Source organism: Manis pentadactyla, chromosome 12 (assembly GCF_030020395.1).
Source record: "Manis pentadactyla isolate mManPen7 chromosome 12, mManPen7.hap1, whole genome shotgun sequence".
NCBI lineage: Eukaryota > Metazoa > Chordata > Mammalia > Pholidota > Manidae > Manis > Manis pentadactyla.
Genome location: NC_080030.1, coordinates 5,546,804 through 5,562,380, shown reverse-complemented (window position 1 = coordinate 5,562,380; position 15,577 = coordinate 5,546,804). Strand labels below are relative to the sequence as shown.

Here is a 15,577-nt window from a genome sequence, read left to right as displayed (position 1 = left end):
TTGGGGATGGGTGGCAACAATCCTGAGGTCCTCACTGGCTCATGAAATGGTGACCACTTTTTTCTGGGAAATAACCAAAGTCAACCACAAGACCCCAGCATTCTTGCTACATAGTGTGAAAAGTCTTCCAGCCCCTGAGTGAAGAAGGCATTATAAGCTCCATTTATGGATGGGGAGGCATGGGGAATGAACCCAAAGGTATTTTCTGCCCTATCAGATCACCCCCAAATGTGTCATGTGCCTTCTCAGAGTCCCACATTTGAACAAATCACTGTCATTTGAACGGCTCTGTATTTATTCCAGTCTGTGTTAGAAAAAAATTGCAGATATGGCTAGGACATGAAATGTGGTGTGTGCTGAAGGTGCTCAGAGCATCTTGTCCGTGTTGTACCCCTAAACACGGACACCATCTCCCTGCACAACTGACATTTCTCTTTATGTCGGAGTCTCCCCCATTGGATGGGAAATCCCTCCAGGGTAGGACTTTGTCTCTGGAAGCTCAAGTCCAAGTCCATCAAGGTCTTCTTGACTCAGGGCCTGAGTCAAGACAGGGAGGGAGGGGTGATTAAAAGTTTGTTGAATGACTTAATGACCTTTGAGAGCCTATCATTTTGCAAAGGGGAAACGGAGCCCTCTGCATCCTAGTGGTTATGCCTGGGGCCTGATTTGCACAGGGGCTGTTGCCTAAGTGGGAGGGACAATGAAGCAGAGGAGGAGCTAGGGAGTGTCCATTGTCCAGACTCTGATAAGCCTCATTCATTGTCTTTGTTGCCTATTGCTTTATTTTATGTGATGTCTGTCACAGAAACATCTTGTCTACCTAACTGGTTTGTAAGCTGCTTTCGGAGATGCCTGGCAAAGTCTTTTACTCATATTTCTTGATTAACCCAAGCAACCCCCCTTTTTCGAAATGACTAGAGAAGTGGAAACTTGCATCCCTCTGTCTTTTCTGCAGGGAAAGCCAGACACCTCTTTCTGTGTTATGATATGCAAGGAGCCTGGGCTGTGCTCTGTACCAAATGTACATGAAGAATGTATTCCCTCTTTTGCCCATGTTGAGTTTTTGCAACAGCAGGCACAAACATGATATGCCCTCCCCAGGAATAGGCCAGGTTCCCGTGGCAGGTGTTCTCATTCTGGAAGATCTCATCTGTTTTACAAATTCCAGCAGGTCTGCTTGATAACTGCTCCTATCTGTGACATGGCCTCTACACAGCTGATAGCTGAGCCATTGGACACACAGATGGAGTCCTGAAGTTGGAGAAAATTAACAGCCCCATCTCTGTGTTGAATTTGAACTGCACTCATTTCCTTATGGCTTCTGTAACAAATGACCACAAATTTAGTGGCTTAAAACTACACACATTCATTGTGTTACAGTTCTGGAAGTCAGCAGTCCAGAATGGGTCTTAAGGAGCTAAAATCAAAGTGTCAGCAGGACTGCACTCTAGGGTTCTGGGAGAGAATCCGGCCTTTGCCTTCTCCAGCTTCTAGAGGTTTCCCACATTCCTTGCCTCTAGATCTCATCATCCCAACCTTTGCTTTGTCACTTCTTCCCAGATTTGACTCTCCCTCTCCCGCTTCTCTCTTTTTCTTGTTAAGACTCTCAGGATGACTCTGGGCCAGCCTGGATAATCTAGGATAATCTCCCCCTTTGAAAAATCTTTAATTGAATCCCATCTGCAAAATCCCTTTTGCCATGTAAGGAACCATATTCGCAGGCTCCAGGGATTAGGGTATGGGCTTCTTGGGGGGCCATCATTCTGTCTACCATCTGAGCAAGTAAAAGCAGAAGATAGAAGGGACTCGGGACAGTGCCAGAGACACCTTGTAAAAACGTAAGTTGGAGCCCATCAATCACTTTCCTGCTCACAGTCCTCTTGTGCTACTTGCCGCTCTCCAGAGGTAGGACCCAAGTCCTCCTGGTGGCCTGTGAGGTCTTCTCGGACCCCCTCCCACCTCACCTCCTCCTGCCCCCCCCTTTGCAGAGTCAGCCCAGCTACAACTGGCCGCTTGCTGCTGCTCCTCCTACGTGGTTCCGTCTTTTCCGGCCTCTGAGCTTGCTCGTCCCTCCTCGTCCCGTCTGTCCTTGGTTTCTCATCTCACGTCCCAGCTCAAACTCATCTGCTGGGTCAGGCCCACCTCTTCACCTCAGCCAGAATATCCTCTGTCCCAGCCCCCACATGGCCGCTGGTCACCCGCCACCTATTGTCCTGTCTTCATTGCAGGCAGCAGTATCTGAAATGGCTTGCTTTATTCATTCATATCATGCCCGTCTCTCCAGACGAGAATTTACCCTTCCAGAGACAAATAACGGGGTTGCCCTGGCCCACTGTTCGGCCCCCCAGCACTGAGCACCCTGTCCAGGTGCTCTGTGGGTGCCCAGCATGGGTCACTGTGTGCCCGCCAAGACTGGCCAGAGCTGAGCAGGCAGGGTGGAGGGGGCAGGGCAGTCCTGTCCGCCTGGACAGCCCGGAGAAGGCGGGAAAACGAGGCGGGAAAACACAGAGAACAAGCCCTGCGGGTGGATGGGGTGGGGGGCTCTGGCGGGCCCTGACGCTAGGAAGAGGGACTGGGGTGATCAGGCCAGCCATCTGGGTGCAGGCGGTCTCATGTGGGACACCCCCCCCCCGCCCCACTTTCTCTTGCAGTGTTTAGACACTGATTACGGCCTTCTTGGCCCTACTTGTCAATATGTGGCGGGGGAGCAGGGCTGCGGGAATGGTCTTATGAGGTCAAGGGGTCCCTATCCCAGCGGTCCATGCCCAGGGCTCCTGGGGGGGGGGGACAGGCACAGTGGGGGTCCTAGGTCCCGCCACCGGCCCCGTTGCACACTGGGCGCGCCCAGCAGAGCGCGCAGGCTGGGCGGGGCCGCGGCCTGCTGGGCGGAGTTGGGGGGGTGGACAGAGGCGGGGGCGCCCCCCACCCCCTTTCTCGCTTCCCGCCACTGCGGCGGCCAATCATCTGGCAGGCGCCCGCCCCCGGCGCGGCCTCCCGCGGCCCCGCAACTCCCAAACGCCGAGTTTTCGCGGGAAAAAAATCAGAGCAGCTGGCAGCGCGGCGGGCAGAGGTGGCCGTCCAGGCGCCTCGGGTCTCACGCACATCTCCGCGGGGTCCGGGCCACGCACGCGGCTCCATCGCCATCTCCAGCCCGGCCAGGCGCGCAAGCAGGCGAGAGTGGATCGGGGCAGCTGGAGAGGTAAGTGGCGGGGCGGATTGGGGTGCTATGCAGGGCCGGGGAGGAGACCTGGCGCACCCGGCGCCGAGACTTTGCAAAACTTTTCGGAGCTGCCCGGGACGCACGGCATTCACGGGCGCACGGGGTCTGCCCTGCATGCGGTCTCAGGCTCTGCCCCTGCCCTTGGGAGTGGTCCCCAACAGCCCGGGCTCCCACAACGGCAAGCGGAACGTCCCGGGAGCCCCGCTGGGGTCGTCCCGCCTGGGTGGGGGGGGCACAGCAAGCTGCGGGGGAGGATGTCAGGCTCCGCGCCTGCGCGCGGGTCGCCCCGCGATTCAATTGTCGCGCCCGAGCCCGATTTCGCGCGCCCTTAGTTCCCCGGGCGCGTCTGAACCAATGGGGAGCGAGCGGGGCGGGGTGGCCGGGCGCAGAGGAGCCAATAAGCGAGGCGGCCCAAGTGAAGGGGGGCGGGACTTGGCGCGCGGGGCCCTTTGGCCGGTCCCGGCGGTGGGGGTGGGCGTGGGCTCACTAGCGTGGCCCGCGCAAGCGGGCGGTAGGACCAGAGGAGCACCGGGGTCGGAGGTCAGGGTCCGGGGAACTCTAGCCGGCCCTCGGGGCGGCGGTGGGGCAGAGGTGAGTTGCGCGGCGCGCGCGGGGGCGGCCGGGACGGGGCGGCCGGTTGCCATGGCCACCGTGGGGCCGGCCCGCGGCGCACGCGCGGGGGGCGGTGGGGGCTGCGGGCACAGAGGGTCAGGGGCCCGCGGGTCTCGGGCGGGGTCCTTTCACCTGCTTCACACACTTAGTTGAGTTCGCTGGGACTTTGGAAGTTACAACGGGCGCCAGATTTTTGGGTTTCCCTTTTGCGTCAGTATTAATCCAGAGAATGAATGAACGAATCAATGAACAAACCCCATCCCATACCGTTTCGCTGTGTCCTCCCTCCCCCTCTGGACGTTGGATGGTTTTTTTCTCTCTGAGAGGCGGAGTGAGTTGGACTGAGTGGTCCAAGATGCCATTTGCCTCCCCTTAATTTCTCCTTCCTCAGTCGTCCACCCGTGCTAGTTACTAATGCATTAACTCCTTCATTTAGTCTGCCAGGCCCTGGGCCTGCTTTGCGGTCTAGGGAGACCAGGGGGCTGGGAGGGCGTTCTGGGTCTTCCCTAGTGTCCACAGACCGGATAAAAGCAAGGATGACCAAGTGTGGCATGGCCTGGTGATGGCAGAGGCAGCCGAACTGACCTAGGGGTCCTGTTCTCTTCCTGCCTCAGCACCAGCAGACACCATGTGGGTCCAGGTTCGCACCATGGACGGGAAGGTGGCCCACACCGTGGACTCGTTGTCCAGACTGACCAAGGTGGAAGAGCTGAGAAAGAAGATCCAGGAGGTGTTCCACGTGGAGCCAGGCCTGCAGAGGCTTTTCTACAGGGGCAAGCAGGTAAACCCGCCCCGCAGGCCGCCTGCCCGCCCAGCACCTTTGTTCCTGCCCGGTCCAGGCGTCGCACATACACTCTCCCCCCTTCGCCCCGTCCTGCTTCACTTCTCCGCGGAAACCTCAAATGCCTGAGCCAGGAACAAAGGCTCTGCTCGCAGATTGACACACCGGACAGGCAGCTGGCACTAGAATCTGTAGCGTTTGGGCTTTTAAACTCCCCATGCTTTTTCTGAAGCTCCCCACAAAATAATTTTGAGAAAAAGAAGTTGGAGGTAGCCGGTGGAGTTTGATGAATTTCAAGGAAGAGCCTGGAATCGTTACTCAGACACTGGGTCGGAAGGGACTTGGGTTTTTCTTTGAAACACACACTAATGGCCCCGGCCCACACCTATTTAGTGCCCAGGGTCTGTTTCCTAGAAATTCGGATCAGTTTGTTCAGAGTCTGGAGCTGGTGATTCCTAATCAGGAATTTCCACCACTCGGAGCCTGCTTTCCCCGCTGCTGGGGGCCTGGTGCTTTCCGCGGGGTCTGCTGGCCCTGCCCCTCTGTCTCCTTTCTTCTCCCTCTCTCCCCAGCCCCTGGTAGCATTTAAAATGGCCACCCATGCTTTATTGCTGCCTACGTTTGGGACGCTTTCTCCAGTGGCTGGGGCGGGAGGGGGAGTTCCGTTTTTGTTGGTGTCTTTTGGGGGGCCAGGGGACGTACCTGTGAGTGGGATTTATCTGGGGAGGATAAGATGGTGTGCCCCAACGTGGGGGTCCCATCTGTTGGGCCCATCCGGGAGTTGGGTGGACCTTAGGGAGGACGGCGTGGAGACTGTACTGGATTAAAAGTCTCCAGTTGGGCTGTGTGTGCCCGACTTTGTTGCATAGCATTTTGATGTGGGTACTGCCGCCATCTGGTGTCTAGATGGAGAAATAAATGCTCCGTCCCTGGCCAGGAGTTTTGGGGGTTGGGAGGATCCTGTGTGCTTAGTTGACATGAGACCTGGTGATTAATTTCTTGGGCTTGTGGCGCCCTTGGAGACCGTCTGCTTCCTTCCTGTGGGAGATACGATGACTTGAGTGTCTCAAGAATCTAAGTTAACCCGCCCCGCATGGGGAGGGGAAGCCGATCCCGCCAACTTGGGCATCTGACTGTGCAGTCGCGTGCGCGTGCGCCTCAAGCAGAGGCCGGGCTCTGAGTAAGCCCCGCTGGGGGCTCTTTCCTCCCGCCTCCTCCAACGGTGGCTCATTTTTGTGGTCTCCAAAGTGATTTTCATTTGCCACAGTCTAAGTGTTCAGCAGAAGGCCCTTGCACAGAGTTTCTGGAAACTTCCAGTGCAAGCCTGCTACAGGGTTCGTGGTGTAGTTCAAAGGTGGATTGGATCAAGTCTCCTCAAGTTCAAGGGAAGTATTTTTGAGTGTCTGTTCTGTGCCACGCACTGTGTGAGCATTTAAATTTTTACATTTCAAATGTGCAGAGTTGAAAGAGCCCTACACATCCAGACGCCTGCCCGTATATTTTACCACTAATGTGTCTCAGTGTTCACTTTATCATGCAGTTCGCTGTGTTCTGCCCATCCACCAATCCGTTTTTTATGTTTTAGGATGCATTTCAAAGTAAGTTGCAAAACTAGTTGTGTCACCCCTAAACGCTTCAGCATGCCATGTCATTAGCTAGAGCTCAGTATTTGTGGTTCTTGTTTTTTTAGGTCGAACTTGTACGTAGTGAGGCACACACATCATAAGCAGGCCGTTTGGAGTTTTGAAAATGTCTACACTTGTGTGACCAAAATCCGACCTCTTCATTTGTAATGTAATATCTGATTCATACAAAAAAAAAGTCTGACATCAGCGTACGTTATAAAACTTGCTGATGATGGGCACCCCATGGGCGTAAGACACATACATACATTGTACCTTAATCGTAGGGTCTTCACACTGCCTTCTTGAAGGGCAGCTTTTATAGTTTTCAAAAGGATCCATCTTCCCGGGTAACTTAGCTGCCGCTCGTTCCTGTCCCTCAGCTACGTGAGGGGAATTAACCTGAAGTTGTTTCTGTCTTCCGAATAAGGAAGCCGGGCCTCAGAGCGTGATGCAATTTCCGCAGATTGCCCGGTGAGGAACAGGCCTGGCCGCCGGGAGGTGTGGACAGTGACAGGAGGGAGGGGGACAGAGGCACAGCGCAGCACAGCACCAAGAAGTCTGCAAACAGACCGGGCTGATAGCGAGAGAAAGCAGTGCCGTTTCCGTGGGGGGTTGAGGGGGGGAAGAGACCTGCTGCTCTGACAGAATGTTCCAGTGAGGCTCCTTGACCTTTTTTTCTTTTTAAAGAAACGTGGTATGGCCGTCCGAGGTCTGCAGTGAGGTTGAGCGAGAGGATAAAGCAGAACACAGCTGAGTCTGTCTTCAGGATATGGGAGGGTTCAGTGGCAGGCGTGTGGAGGCTGAATGGGTTGGTGACTCTGTCGCTTGATTGGTGGAAATGCAGGGAGTCGAATGGGGGAAGGGATTTGGGGCGGCAGCCCGGCCTGAGCAAGGGTGAGAGGCATCTGGCGCCTTTATTGGCTGTCCATAAAAATAACAATAGCTGTCATTTGTGGTGACTTAAACATGCACAGGTAGGGGCCTTTGCGCTTCACAGAGAATCTTCCCAAGTTCCCTGGCCCAGTGGCTCAGGCAGGTCAAACGGCTGATTGTGAACCTGCCACACGGTGGCACTGCGAGAACTCAGGCGGGTAATGGACAGGAAGGGCTGAGCCCCAGCCTGGCTGGAGAGAAGGCTGGATAAGTCAGGTAACTCTCTGCGCCTCGGCACTGCTGACATCGCTGACATTTGGGCCTTGGTCATTGTTCTCTGGGGTTGGGGGGACCCTTGGCACTGTGGGGTGTCACATGGCCTGTGCCAGGAACCTCCCTAGTGGTAACAATCACAGATGTCTCCAGGCATGGCCAAGAGCTCCCTGAGCGACAGAAGTGCCCCTAGTTGATAATTACTAATTTAGTAGACAATTTGTTTTAGGAAAAGAGCAAAACCAGCCTTACTGGTCTTGAAGCCTATGCTAAGGTCAGTCTGAAAAATCAGGGAAGTGGTGTCCTGGGAATGGCCTTGCAAGGGTCACTTATGTCACAGTGCCTCACCAGATGTCCCTGCTGGATGGCCTTTTCTGAATGCTACCCCTGTTTCCCCAAGGGATAGGGTCCAGCCGCATGTATGATAGCCCCCTGGCAGAGACTTGTTCTGTAGGCCGTGTGAAGTAGGGCCTCCTTCCTAAGCCCAAGACATCCCGCAGAAACCCTGTCAGCTCCTTTCTGAAAGAGCCCGACAGTGGACGTTCATCTCCGTGGGACTGCTCACCTCCGCCATGGCAGCGGAGAGGCAGCCACCGTGCACAACTGAATAGGTGTGTCCCCTAAAGCTCTGTTCACAAAACGGGTGCAGGCCAGGACTGTCACGCTGGTCGAAGCATACCAGCTACACCCTGCACTTCCATCCAGCCTCCTGGGTGCATCCATGCTTTCCTGTCAGGGCAGCACTGCTGTGGAATGTGCTGGAAAAGGTTCTCCAGGGCACTGTATTACAGGAGTTCCTCAGGGCAGGGGTGCTCAAGCTGTTTGGTCCCAGGACCCCTTTCCACCCTCAAAAGTGACTGAAGACCCCAAAGAGCTTTCATTGGTGTGGATTATGTCCGTCAGTTTTTATCATACTGGAAGTGGAAAGCCGAGAAAAGCTTGCAGCCGAGCCCACAGGCGTGCACACTCTTTTAGCTGGCGGCGGCATCCTTCTGCAAGGACTCCTTTGTTGCTGTGAGAGGCCACGAGCGAACACGGCCAGTGACAGCCTGGTGGTATCACAGCCATAGCTGTGGCCTTGCACTCTCCCCAAATCGCCACTCCAGGGCATTTTCTCAGCTATGGCCCCACAGGGTCAAAGGGCAGAGTTCAGTTGTCACAACACATTGCCCTTTCTGTGTCCTCCACGGGCTGGCATGTGAGAGCTGGTTGCGCCGGCCCTGGCAGGTGCCCCCACGCTGCTTGCTCATCCCCATGGGAGAAGTGGGGTCCCCTCTGCCTTGCCTGGGATCCTGCTTTGGGCAGTTTCTTCTCTCCTATCTCTCCGTCCGCCTGTCCTGCCTGTGCCTCAGGTGGCCGCAGACAGGCTGGGGGGCTGGGGGTCTTGCGTCCCCAGGGTGGCAGGCAGAGCAGAGGTCTTTCCCTCGCCTCCAAGCCCACTGCATGGGGCCCGCCTGCACGAGTGCTCCCTGCCCTCGTGAAGGCCCTGCAGTCTCATTCACATCCCATCCTCTCCCTGGAGTCACCGCCTCTAAGCTGGCCAGAGAGCCACTGCTTGCCAAGTCCAGTGACGTCTATTTCCCACCCTTTGCATCTGGGTATCGTTCAGTGCCCTGAAAAGTATGTCCCGAAATGTCACAATGGGCAGAAACACAGGCATGGTGAGCTTTTAATCCACGGCCCCAAATGGAACCCGTGCGCTTGCTTCTCAGATCCCCTGTGTGTCTGTCTAGTTTTTACATGATGCCCGTGGCACAGGATTCCAAATGCCCAGAAAGCATCTTGGATTAAAAAAAGCAAGAAAGACATAACAAGTGTCATGGGCAGTTTCGCCTTTAGACCCGAATCTGCTGTCCAGGTCACCTGCCCCAAACCCTGTGTACATATTTTACTGTGGACAATTTCAGGGATTTTTCAGCGGAAATTTTGGTCAGGATTTTAACTTCAGATTTAATTTTAAGGCCAGGATTTCTAACGTCAGGGGCAACTCCCCTGTCATTCAGTTTTTATAGCTGTCAGAAATGCTGCCACCTTAGCTGGAAGTTGAGGATCTCAAAAACAAACCCGAACATGGCATGTTCTGACCCCTCACGCAGGACACGGTGACCTGAGGCGGGCCTGGGTCCAGTCCCAGCCTTTCATCCATGGTTTCTAAACATCTGTGCCCCGCTTTGGGCAGGCGGGGTGGGTGGGGGCAGAGGGTGATACAACACACACCCTCTCGCCGAAACAAAAGTTGTGTAAACTTCTTCCTGCCGCCAGTGGGGCTCTTCTGGAAAGTTCCCAAAGTGGCTTCAGGAAGTGGCCAGACCAGCCGCACTTCTTTGTGAATTGCATCCTGGAGACGTGAACCCCTCCTTGCACCCTCTGTCTCCCAGCTCACAGCTGAACAGGTGGGGAGCACTGTCGGCCTGGCCTCCTACCCGTCCCAGATGCAAAGGGCCTCCGCGGGCCCAGCAGGGGCTCAGCCGGCGGGAGGCACTGGCACAGGAAAGAGCAGGAGAGAGGAGCCATGTGGGTGCTCCGGAGGCCGCGTCAGGATTCCTCCTGCGCCCGATGACCTGGCTGCAATCCTCAGCCTCGTCCTGACCCCTCCTTTCCCTCTTCCCCACCACGCGCCCCAGCTGCCATTCTATCTCTTTGTAAAACAGAAATCCGACCCGGGCCTCCTTTCTGCTCCAGCTTTCCCCCTTGGCCTCTCTGGTGTCCAGGTGGCTTGGTTTATTCCCGTCCTCTGAAACTGTCCTCATTTCCATCCATGTGTGGGAGACGCATCTGCTTTGCACGTTTGGCTGTCACACGCAGCTGTGTGACACTCCCTCGCATGAATCAGCCACTGTCTTGCTTGCAGATAACGCTGCTGGGAGCATGCCGCAAGCATCAGCGTGCATGTCTCTTGGGCACCCACGTGAGGGTCTCTCCAGCTCTGGTTCTCCCTGGGGGCGGTTCTGCCCCCCCCCCCCGGGGGCACTGGGCATGTCTGGGGACTGCTGTGGTTGTCACACGGGGGAGCCCCTGGCATCAAGCAGGTGGACCCCGGGAGGCTGCTCACCCACCGCAGTGCCCAGGACAACTGCACCGGCGAACAACCCGGCCCATTGTCAGCAGAGCTGGGGGGTGTCTGCCCAACCATGGGGGGGTGCCGGGCCCCAGGGGGGCGAGCGTCTTAATTTTTTAGAGCAATTTTAGGTTCTCAGCCAAATGAAGAAGGATTCAGAGATTTCCCGTGTCCCCTGCCTCCCCTGCCAGTCCCCCTCGCAGGGCGGTGTCCCCACCATGGTGGTGCATTTGTCACAGCTGATGAACCTACATGGGCGCGTTGTCATCCCCCAGGGTCCAGAGTTGACATCAGGGGCATCTTGGTGCTGTGCACGTGTGGCTTTGGCAGACTTACGAGGACGCGTGTCCACCATTAGTGCCCACGGCGTACCTCCACCGCCCTAAAAGCCCGGGTACTGCACCACTTCATCCCAACTCCCAGTAAGTAAGCCCTTGGCCACCGCTGGTCCTGTCTCCACAGTGTTGTGCTTTCCAGAATGTCCTGTAGGTGGGGTCGCACGGTCGACAGCCTTTGTGGGCTGCCTTCTTTCCCGTTTTTGTAACACTCTGTTGTGATGTAATTCACAGCCACACCATCCACCCACTTAACGTGTACCGTTCAGTGGTTTTTAGTACATTTGTGGAGTTGCGCGCCCATCATCCGTCGGTGTTAGGACGTTTTCCTCGTCCCCGAAGGAAATCCTGGGCCTTTTAGCTTTTCCTCCTCCTGCCTAGGGAACCACAGACTTTCTGTCTGTGGATCTGCCTGTTCTGGATGTTTCCCAGAAGTGGGGTCACACACCGTGCGGCCCTCTGTATCCCTGGTGCTTCTCACGAGCACTGTGTGGTCACGGGCCCTCCATGTTGTCACGTGTCAGGGTGCCACCCCTTTCCATGGCTGAGCGACGCTGCTGCGTCTCGATGGCCCACGTTGCGTTGGTGCGTTCATCTGTGACTGGACTCTGGGGTGTCCCCCCGTGGGCTCCCTGAAATCGCACTGTGGCGAACGTGCGTGTGGAGGCTGACCCTTCCCTGCCCACCCGTGTCCCCTCTACCTGTTGGAGCTGCCCTGCGTCGGCCCCAAGTTGGCGGACTGGTGCCGAGTCCGACTCAGCTGGGCTGCCTGTGGGACCTGGCCAGCCAGGCATGTCAGGGGTGCTCACTGGCCAGCCGGCGAGTGGCTCTGGGAGCCCCCGCAGCCGCAGGTGAGTGTCTGCGTGCTCAGATGCAATTTCCTCAGGTAGAAAAGTCATCTGTGAGATTCTCAGGTTTGTGATAAATGAGGAACCACAGTGGAGGGCCCTGAACCCTGGAACTTGCCAGTCACCGTGACCCAGGTGCTATTCACATTCTAATGGCAGGCAGGCCTTTGAACCGCCAACTTCCGGGAAAACTGGGAAGGAGGGAAAGTTGCCCATTTGTATATCTGCTTCCCTCTCCTCCTTTTTCTTTAGGGCACTGCTGTGGAACCAGATAGTTCTGTCTCGAGGAGACCCTGCATATGTCTGGGACACTGTGGTTGTCACCACTGGGGGGGCCCTGGTATTGAGTGCGGAGCCAGGAATGCTGGTCACCCCCCCACAGTGCCCAGGACGGCCCCAGAGGACAATCTAGTCCTGAGTGTTCATGGTGCCGTGGGCAGAGACCTGCCTTCAGGGCATCTGGATGGAACAAAACGCATGTAGGGCCCTCGGTGCCAGCGGTATGCCATGGGGCACTGACAATGGTGCCGATCACTGCGCCGTGCCGGCTCCTGGCTCCCGCAGCGGGCGGGAGGGGTGGGTGGGACTGGGATGAAAGGGTCGAAGAGTAGGGTGGAGTTGGTGGACCTGAGCATCTGCCCTGGGCGGGTCAGGCTGGAGCTGCAGCCCCACAGATCGCACTGGGGGCAATCTCCTTTGGTTCATACAAGACAGGGTCTCCCCTCGGCACTGCTGACATCAGGGAAGGATCATTCTCCAGGGCACTGTCCTGGGCACTGTCGGGGCATTGAGCTGCTGTCTTGGCCCCCATCCCCTTGATACCAGCGGCTCCCCCAGTCATGACAACCACAGATGTTACCAAGTGTCCCCCGTGGGCGGGATCACCTGCAGGAGAGCCCTCTGGGCGAGGGGATCCTGTTGACCTCCAGCAGACTGTGTTCCATCAGCCTCTGACCTGAGGCCCCAGGATCTGCTCACATTCAAATACACACATTGAGTGGGAAAGAGGGAGTGACTCATAGAAGTGGGGGCTTGGGGGGCACCTGGTTTGAACCATCTGGCTGTTGGGTTCCTACTCTGGTGTCTAGTGTGAGCAGGAATTGGACTCAATTTATTTTCCTAAATAATTGATGCAGTGCTTTTTTACCTTGACACCCACAGACATTTTGGGCTGGGTCATTGTCTAGGGGACTGTCCTTGGCACTGAAGGGGGCTGGGCAGCATTCTTGGTCCCCACCTCCTGCATGCCAGGACCACCCCGAGTTGTGACAACCACAGAAATCCCCAGACATCACTCATTCCCTGGGGGGGCAGAATTGCTCTCAAATGAAAGCCAGTGATAAAAGTGCACATTTGTTGTAGCAAACATTGCAAAACACTTTAAACATTAAGAACACTTCCTGATGGGCATCCCAGCACGTCAGGTTACGCTGTGTATTCACAGGAGCACTCTCCATATGACACAAGGGAGTCTTCCTTTGAGATGGTCTGGCAGCCCTGTGGGGAGCGAGGGGCAGCGTGCATCCCTGGGAGGGGATGTATCTCACTGTCCTGTATCTGATCAGGATGGTGCCCACAGAGAGGGCAGTCCAGTGCTTTGGCTCATGTGTCTTCCCGCCGTCCGGCGCCCCAGACACACGCTGAAGTCTGGCAGGCAAGTGATCTGTCTCTGTCCCTCTGCAGATGGAGGACGGCCACACTCTCTTTGACTATGACGTGCGCCTGAATGACACCATCCAGCTCCTGGTTCGGCAAAACCTGGTGCTGCCGCCCAGCAGCAGCAAGGAGAAGGACTCGGAGCTGTCGGATACAGACTCCGGCTGCTGCCTGGGCCAGAGCGAATCTGACAAGTCCTCGAACAGTGGTGAGGCGGCCGTAGAGACCGACGGGAAGGCGGGCTTAGCGGATGAAGATGTGTGGGATGAGACAGAGCTGGGCCTGTACAAGGTGAGGCTCCCCCAGAAGGGTTGAGCTTGGGCATGCTGGCTGATCTTTGCACCCCCCAGGTTGCTGGGGAGCCTGCACCACGCCCCTCCGTCATTGCTGGCTCCCAGCTGCCCAGCCCCAAGCTCATGAGGGCAGGCAGCTCTCCCTGTAGGCCAGCACCCCTGGTCCTGCCCTGAACATCCCCAGGGGCTGGGCTCCTGAAGATTCCTTGGCAGAAACCGTGTCCAGGGTCCCTCTGGGATCCTGTGTCTGGACTACAGCTGTCATCTCTGCGACCTTTGTGGTGGCTATAAAATTTCGGAATCTATTGCCACCCTTTAAGATCAGGGAATGTCACAATCAGTATCAAAAAGACCTGGATTCGCAGCTTCTCTTGAAAAATGGGTGGTTCTGGGCTCCCTGGGCTGCATGGCAGGGGACACTTGGCACCATCTGGGGACATCTGTGGTCATCACGACTGGGGAGCTTCTGGCATCGAGTAGGTGGGGCCGAAGGTGCTGCTCAGCAGTCCCCCCGACAGTACCCAGGACAGCCTCCCACAGGGACTGACCTGGCCCCACGTGTCCACAGGGCCGTGGCCAAGCAGCCCTGTCACAGGCATGTGGGTCTGCATCCCAGTCCCGGAGCAGCCAGCGCCTGAGAACCTCCACAGGCTGCTGGGGGCTTGCTCGTGGGGTCTTTCCCAGTCGGATGAGTTTCCTTGTTGTCCTCGCAGGTCAATGAGTATGTGGACGCTCGGGACACAAACATGGGGGCGTGGTTTGAGGCTCGGGTGGTCCGGGTGACCAGGAAGGTGCCATCCCAGGACGAGCCCTGCAGCTCCACCTCCAGTGCAGTGCCCGAAGAAGACGTCATTTACCACGTGAAATATGATGAGTGAGTGGCACCGCGGGTGGTGGGCAGGCCTGGGGCGCCAGCTCCCTGTGCGCGGGACCTGGGCCTTGGTGCTGCCTGGGGTGGTAATCAGGGTTTGGGGCCCCCACCTGCACGCTCTCAGACCACACAGGAGGCCATCCCAGAGGAGCGGCATTGTGGGGCCCCTCCTCAGGTCTTAGAGCATCCGCTGTGATCATCTGGTGGCGATTTCAGGTCCCCGTTTCCTGTTTTGTTTTGTTTTATTCGTACCACATATGGCTGCAGAGCCCCTCCCATGGGCCTGTTTCCTCTCCGCCTCCGGGGCGTGCACAAGTATCAAGCACTTGCTGTGTTTGAAGCGCAGGAATTGTCTGTGAACACAGAGGGTGTCTGAGCTTGGTGGCCATAACAAGATGCCGCTGACTGGGCAGTTGGAACGGTAGACATGTATCGTGTCACGGTTCTGGAGGCTGGAAGTCCAAGGCCACGGTGCTGGCTGGGCTGGCTCCTGGGGAGGGCTCTCTTCCTGGCTTGCAGGCGGCCGCCTCCTCACGGTGTTGTCCTCACACTGCCCCTCCTCTGCATGGACGTGGAAAGAGAGCACACGCTGGTGTCTCTTCTCTTATAAGGATGCCAATCCAGCGTATAACAGAGGGCAGGCCTGCCTGCCAGAAGGGGGCTCATGATCTGCTTCCCTGCTGGGGCCCTACCGCCTAGACCAGTTTCTGGCACATCCTAAACTTAGCTGTGCAGAAATTTTTGGAGTAATTGGTGGATGAATGGATCACAGTGCCAGATTCCCACCCTTACGGTTTGGGTTGCAAACAACGGCCCACAGGCGGCATCCAGCCCACTGCCTGTTTCTGTAAATAAAGCTTTATTGCAGCACGGCAGTGCCCAATCATTTACCTATTGTCTGCGGCTGCTTTCTTAATAGTAGCAGAGTTGGGTATTCACAACAGAGACATTCAGCTCTCAAAGTTGAAAATATTTACTGTCTGGCTCTTTATAGGAGGAGTTTGGCACTCTAGTTCTTTGTGGTTTACCAGCAAAAATAATGAGCACAGGTAGTCATAATAGGTTTGGGGTCATCCCCTTTACAGCAAGAGTTTTAGTGCTGTTGATAGAATGCATTTCTTTTAAAATATGT

General features: G+C 56.4%; 1 protein-coding gene across 3 annotated transcripts in view; it reads left to right on the top strand.

Moving 5' to 3' along the window:
* Window positions 1-1,371: 1,371 nt before the first annotated feature.
* UHRF1 (ubiquitin like with PHD and ring finger domains 1) overlaps window positions 1,372-15,577 on the top strand; it is a 31,488-nt gene continuing 17,282 nt past the window's right edge. The window contains exons 1-4 of one of the 3 annotated variants that reach the window (XM_036883914.2): window positions 1,372-3,199; window positions 4,447-4,613; window positions 13,309-13,572; window positions 14,288-14,448. In XM_036883914.2, coding sequence (XP_036739809.2) covers window positions 4,461-4,613; window positions 13,309-13,572; window positions 14,288-14,448 — 578 coding nt within the window. In that variant the 5' untranslated portion in view covers window positions 1,372-3,199; window positions 4,447-4,460. Of the gene's footprint in view, window positions 3,200-3,689; window positions 3,812-4,446; window positions 4,614-13,308; window positions 13,573-14,287; window positions 14,449-15,577 lie in introns of those variants that run through there. The other 2 variants (XM_036883898.2, XM_036883905.2) reach the window with 2 other exon arrangements.